The 7,346-nt window shown below is 34.4% G+C and overlaps 1 protein-coding gene across 1 annotated transcript; it reads left to right on the forward strand.

The window, feature by feature from the left end:
- Positions 1 to 4,369: 4,369 nt before the first annotated feature.
- LOC145319746 (uncharacterized) lies at positions 4,370 to 6,933 on the forward strand. Its single transcript, XM_080162080.1, has 3 exons — positions 4,370 to 5,214; positions 5,506 to 5,739; positions 6,238 to 6,933. Exons 1-3 carry the CDS (start codon positions 4,482 to 4,484, stop codon positions 6,339 to 6,341), a joined length of 1,071 nt encoding a protein of 356 aa, XP_080018206.1. The 5' UTR covers positions 4,370 to 4,481; the 3' UTR covers positions 6,342 to 6,933.
- The last annotated feature ends 413 nt before the right edge of the window (positions 6,934 to 7,346 follow it).

The following is a 7,346-nucleotide window of genomic DNA, read 5'->3' on the forward strand; positions in this document are numbered from 1 at the left end:
TTTGTTAGTTTTAGACCGAAACAGTCGCCAATAAAAAAAAATCACAAGCTTTGCTATGTTCAAAACTACATTAACTTAAAAATATAAATACTTATTTTCTTAATATTGGCAAGCTTTAAAAGGAAATGTTATTGCCCTTTGAAGCAAAATAGATTTCATAAAGAAAACATTGGTTATATTGGCAGGGTTCAAGCTTATTAATGGAAAGTTTATTGGCTAAACTACAAAGAAGTATTACGTAAGCAATTATCCATGGAAAAAAGATAATGTTTTTGAAGAAATAAAAACTGCGGTTATGAGTTATCAATTAAGCAAAAAATACAAATTCTTAAGGAAAAAAGGAAGTAACATTGAATTGTGCTCAAAGCGAAATTGAATGATTTCCTGTTTTTACTTTAAATCTCAGCAAAATCTAGAATGTAACAAGATAGTTTTTAATAAAATTATTCATCGGAAATGTGTGCAAAGTTGACCTCTACATTATTTATTATAAATATTATTATATAAATATGTAATTTAAAAAAAAAATAATAATTGTTAGTCCTTGAGCTGTCTTAACAAAATTAACTCATGAAAACATAATTTTGTGTATTTTTAAATTATTATTTCAGCTTAGTAAGGAAAACAATTTTTTAAAAGCTAAACTTTTCTATAATTAGGGTTGGCCAGTACGTCCTTCCGTCCAAAATGGATAGCCTTTTTCGTTAACTTAGGCATGTTAGAATTGTCCTATCGATTTCAAACTTTGAATGGTGATTCCATATGCCTAGGCTTAAGCAAAAATACAAAATGAAAAAGGACTTTGAAATTAATAACATTAATAAATCTTTATGATTTGAATATAAATTATTGAATTGTACTATTTGTATCTTGACTAATTATTTGAATGAAATTAAAACCAATAATAATTATTCTAGTGCTGAATTAAAGCCAATAATGGAAATCGTTACTAGTATGACCTCAAACCTAAATTTATGCATTTCAATTCATTTAGTTAAAACATAAATCGTTTAATCATAATTCTAAGGACAATTCTAAAATATCACAATAATTTATTTTCTTAGTATTATATAAAGAAATTGGTATTATCCTCTTAAGATTTTTTTTTCTCGATTTTAACAATTTTGAAACATCAACACCCCCCTCCCCCTCCTCCGACAGATCTATGAGACTCTGGCCGCGGCGCTCGGTCCTTTGGCCTGCCTAGCCGCAGCGATCGGTCCCCTAGCCTGCCTAGCCGTGGGCGCTCGGCCCCCTAGCCTATAACCTAACCTAACCTAAATTATGGTTTTTGACCAGAGTGATAGTTCTGTGTGGGAAGGTGGGGGAGGGGGTTGGGGATAAAAATTTCAAAATTGAAAAAAATTCTAATAACGCCAAGAATTAGATAAACCTTACAACCGGCCTTTTAACTTCGTTTCCTACAATTCTGTCCCCTATTCTAAATTTTGTATACGCCCTTAAAGAAACTAAGGTATAATATGAATGCATAACTTAAAGGTTTCAGACACATCGCGTGATATAGCTCATTATACTACGTAGATAAAATTCAATATAAACAAGGATGACAACATCCATAAGTAGCAAAGCTCAAAAAATATGAATAGACATCTGGGGAAAATGATCTATAGAGTATGTTATAAAAACTTCAATAATAAAAATCACGAAACCTTTTTAAATTCCACCCGTTTATCTTGAACAGGAGTTAAGAAAATCACAAAAACTTTAAAAACTAGGAATCGATCTAGCACCCCAACAAATAAGGGTACCGTAATAAAACTTGACTGAAATATGTAGAGTTTAAACTTATTCAATCCCTGAAATTTTCAGCTGTCTATATTGTATAGGGATCGAAAAAATCAAGAAAACCTAAAAATCTAGGAATCGATCTAGCACTCCAACCAATAAAGGCATTTTAATAAAACTTGATGGAAATATGTAGAATTTAAATTTATTTAATCCCTTAAAATTCCAGCCATTCATCTTGAACAGGAATTGAGAAAATTGCAAAAAAGTAAAAATCTAGGAATCGATCTAGCACCCCAATTATTAGACAGATGGACAAAACAATGTATAGATTAGATGCGCACATGTCATAGTAATCTTCACTAAAAATTTCAGCTGTCTATCTCTAATAGGAGCCGAGAAAATCACGTTTCCCCCATAGCGTTACTGACTGACTGACTGACTGACGGACAGACAAAATGAATTATAGAGTAGCTTCGCTACTAAAAAGAACAATGTTTCTTTAATAGAAAAGATATCCGGCTTCTGTTTTAAACTTTACCCCCCACCCCCTCCTCTTCTTTGAAGCGAATCTGCTAAATAATTGTGAATTACAGAAGGTATTTTTTATAAATCATTTTTGTTCAAATATTGAATCTAATTAAAGATTTGATCTATTTTTGCTGCATTTAAGTTTTCAATTTTTGGCAGATTTGTGAAACTGCGCTAGTTATGTTAAATATTGACCTTGTTGGCCTTATAAGAACTTGGTATTATAAAAGACCGTTTTTAATAATAGAATGATTAATATTTTAATAAATATTCTTTGAGTTTAACAATTTCCAAGCACTTATATAATTACATTAAAAGAGGATATGGACCAAGATAAGTTTTTTGGTAATAACGCAGCTACAACTTAACTATGAACTTATGCTAGTCTGTCTATGGTTTTTATAACTTTTTTGGATAGATATCAAAATACTTTAAACATAAGAGTTTGTTGTATAGTGGGCCACACAAAGATTGAGGCTCTACTTCGCATCATAATTGAGACGTTACCTACTCCTTACATGCCTGGCGCGTTTACACAGACCAGATATCCTTATAAGATCAACTCTTGCCGACGTATAATTACTAAACTTAAAAAGTCATGAAGTCACAACTCTCTATCTTACCTACAAAAAAATGACATTGAAAAAACCCGATCTTTAGGGGTTAAAAATTACGTCATACAGGCTTACAATTGGTCAATCAAAATGTATGCTGGCCTGCCATTGGTAATTTAGTCTGTGTATTGACCTATCATTGGTCATTTGTATTGTATGACGTCATTTTTATAGGCACGATAAAGAGCTTCAATTTACTTAACCTACTATCCCGTTTTGGGGCTTAGATGTGAATATACTCATCACTTGATTTTCCTTGTTGTTGATATAATTATAAAGAAAGTAAATTGTATCGTGCTGAGTTTAATTTGTCTCGTCACATTTCAAGGACAGGCATCACAAAATTATATACCATAAAGTTAAAAAAAAAGACAATCAATAAAATAAAAAATAAACCACCAATTTTGTTATTAAAACGGTAATTACGGTAATTTCTGTCCAACTAGAATTCTTATAAATAATGACAACGATAATTCAAATTTACAAAAAAAAATACTGGAAAGTAGTTTGGATGTAAAATTGTAAAAGTTATTTTCAAAACAATCACTTTAAGGAAACCGCCATACATTCTTCAGATTTCTGTTGTTTATACTACTATTTTATAAACTTTTATAAATTTACTTTATACACACATAAACCCAGACAAACAAGCAAACTCGGCTTCAGGTAATTTGAAGATTAAACCCATAAATAACTTGCTTCTAATTTGGCTTACAATCATTACACAGAGTAATCCTTTTAATTTCAAGTCTTATCTACAATTCTTATACTCCATATATGTGGCCTGATTGTTATGCCATGCGGACCAAGAGGAATACCATATTGTCTCTGGAGTCTAGTGTTTATTAAAAAACTTTTTAATTTTTAAAACTTTTTTCCCGGGATTCATGTATCAATTTAAGCGTCTTTTTTTATTTTAACAGCGAAGCTTTTCTATAATTAGGGTCGGTCCGTCCGTCCGTCCGTATCGGATAGCTTTTTTCGTTAATTTAAGCATTTTATAATTGTCCTATCGATTTCAAACTTTGCATGGTGATTCCTTTAGTAGTTGATTTAGAAACCGTAGCAACTCTATTATCATTACCAAAATGTCCGTACGTCCATTTTAAACATGTTGATTTTTTTTCTTTTTTAACAACAAATTTTTATGTGATCTAATCATCCGATTGATCTGATTTTTGGTATATTGATTCCTGGGACAACAAAGTATAATGTTATAAGCGAAGCAACTCTATAATCAAGTTCTAAAAATGTAAGTATGTCCATAAACATTATCCTGTATCAAGCAGTATTTCATCATATTTGTTTACATTTTTGCTTCGACTCTTATATATTTTTATTCTGATTATTCAGTTCTGACACTATCATTGGAGGAGCTACCGGCGAACTAGCCCGCTCATTGGCCGAAACAATTTCTACCGACAAGAAAGAAATCTCATTGGTCCAACGCACCAATTATCTTTAGGCTATTGGTTGATCAACAGAGATTAACTAACCCGCGCATTTCTTTAGTCCAGTTTTTACTTGACCACGCTCTAATACACATCTAATATTATATATTATTAAGTGTCGCTTGCTATATAAAATAAAATGCCGCCTCCAAAGGCTCTGCTTTCGCAGGACGCACTTCATCAGGTGCGGTCTTTTTTGCAAGAAGACATCAAGTCGGCTGTAAGCCAGGCTGTCAGTCAGTCAGTGCAAGCATTTGAGAAGCTACAAAAGGTAAGCAGCGACAATTTTAATAAAACATTTTTGAGCGAAATGCGCGGCCTCAAAGAGAGCATAGAAGCTCTGAACATAAAACATCGTGATGAAATGAATGATATTCAATCGATTATTGAAGGTGAAACATTGTCAACTGAACAACAAATTGCCATTCGAATAGTGTCTTTAATGAAGGATTTTCACAATTACATTGATAACGCATCGGCCCGCGAAAAGTGCCAAACAATGTTAAACGATTATGTCCTGTCCCAGCTAGCTCATAGAGAGCAACGTGACCGTCTTTGGTCTATTCGGGTAAACAATGTTCAATGTCCCTGGCTGGAAAAAACCCCGACAAGTCATGAAGTGTTTAATATAATTATCAAACCTGTTTTACAGGCCCAGAATCCGGAGAAGGACATACACTATGACAATACGATCGAATATAGTCATCCACTGAGCCAAAGGGTGAAGGGACCTAGAAACTACATCTTTCGCTTTTACTCAAGACATCTACTTTTCAGTTTCATGATAAACAAGCGAAGACATCTCCAATCCATCGATCAACGTGCCAGGGACAAGACACAGTGGTGTAGTAGCGCAGCAGTCTCATTTGACGGTAAGAAATTCATCAAGTGTTCGCACGATTTGGCAGACACAAACCGTAGTCTAATGACTTACTTGCACAGTTGCGGACTTGCGTCCAAAACTAAGCTGTCAGGCACTAGCGTGGCCTTTATGCCCGCAGACGGGCCACAGAAATGGGTAAAAGTACTCAACAGCATGGCCAGATCACATATAGGCCTGATTACCCCGCTACCGCCACTGAAGGACATTATTGAGACAGACAACCTAATCGTTAAATTCATGCGAGAAAACGGCCAGTCTAACAAAGATGTCTTTTTTAAAGGTTTCGAGTCAGAGATTAAATCTCTACTCCAGGACCTGAAAGCCAACAAGCTGCCCAGTATCCAGATAGAGAGGGACAATGAGGATCAACCTACCATGGATCCTATCGGCGTTACTAACGCTGACACCGCCGAATTTCCTGCCCTCCCAGACAGCGGTGCCGCGGTTCCAGCACCATCCAAGTCCAGGACAGCCCCGGCCTCAGGTACAGCAACGGCTGCTACTGCTCCCACAGGTACGACAACATCAACAACGACCACAGTTTCGACAAGGTCTACAGCCACCAAAATCTAAACAGTCTACCAAAGACTCCAGGATTCCTAATATTAGCATTGAAAATATTGTTGTAATGCTACTGGTATACATATTATACAAATTTCACATGTAATTTTACATGTAACACAACTAACACAATTATACGCTTGGCCGTTTTTATACAATTATTCTTATTGTGTTAATTTTCCATATATTATTATTAAATAATCTGTCAATGCCGTAAACTAATAAAAAAAGACTGATTAAGTAAGATTAAGTAAGTAAATTATTACGTGAGCATTCTTTTTCTCTTCTAATCTTCAGCCATTAATCATATTTAATTTTTCTTTAATTTTTTCTCTAATTTTTCTCTCTAATTAATCTCTAAATCTTCTCTAACTAATGGGGTGGGGGGGGGGGGGGGGGGAAAAAAAGACTCGTAGAGACATATCACGATTATTATTTATGTTTTTTTTAGTGGAACACATGCCAAGAGATGCTGCCTGCATAGTCGGAACCAAAGCTGAAGCTGCTCCCCCGTGTCCTTGGCCTCCAGACGCATCCATAAGCAACGGGTTCTAGTCAGGTAGATGATATTGAGGGGCTTAATGGGAATATCAACTATGATCTCTGTAGTATTCTCTACGATGATACATTTAGAGAGTACTCTAGTGACTTTAACATAAAGTGTGACTATATTGATATAGATTCTCTTTTTAATAAATTCAAGTCTTCAAGTAATCAATTATTTAAAATATTTTCTATAAATATTCAGAGTTTAAACAGTAAAGTCCAACAGCTAAGGAACTTAATTGACAAGGCTTCGTTAGAAGGGATGGGCCCGTCGATTATATCCCTGCAGGAGATATGGTTGTCGGAGGAGTCAAACACAGATAGTCTAAAATTAAATAATTATAACTTTATCTCTGCCCCACGACCGGAAGGGAGGGGGGGAGGGGTTGGGTTATATGTAGATAACAAATATCAAACTAAAGTTTTATTCAAGAATTTTTTTATACCACACATATTTGAGACTATGTGTGTTAAGATTTCATTTGGCAACTTTAAAGCCCTAATTGTAAATGTTTATAGGCCCCCACATAAAAACCCAGAGGATCTTGAAACTTTTTTTAATGTTCTTGCTGACTTTCTGGACGTTATTGGCGATTGTAATCTTCCAACATTCTTTATGGGCGACTTTAATCTTAATTTGTTCACATCCTATGACGTTTTAGGTCCTGCCTCTCGTTTTCTCAATATCATGATAAGTAGCGGCTATTTATCTCTAACATTAAGAGCAACCAGAATCCAAAATTTTTCATTTTCCCTTATTGATTCGATCTTCTGTAGGGATTTTCTAGACAACTTTGTAGATTCTAATGTAGTTGTAACAGATCTATCTGACCATCTTGTACTTAGTAGTTCATTTTCTCATATCATTCCTAAACCTGCAAAAAGACCACAATATTTTGAAAAAAGATTCCTGGAGGAAGCAAACATTGATAATTTAAACCATGAACTATCATTACAAGATTGGGAAGAAGTTCTTAGCACGGAGGATGTTGATTTAGCCTATGCGAAATTCTT

The sequence above is a fragment of the Acartia tonsa genome, chromosome 5 (assembly GCF_053477335.1).
Source record: "Acartia tonsa isolate MP-2025a chromosome 5, ASM5347733v1, whole genome shotgun sequence".
Taxonomy (NCBI): domain Eukaryota; kingdom Metazoa; phylum Arthropoda; class Copepoda; order Calanoida; family Acartiidae; genus Acartia; species Acartia tonsa.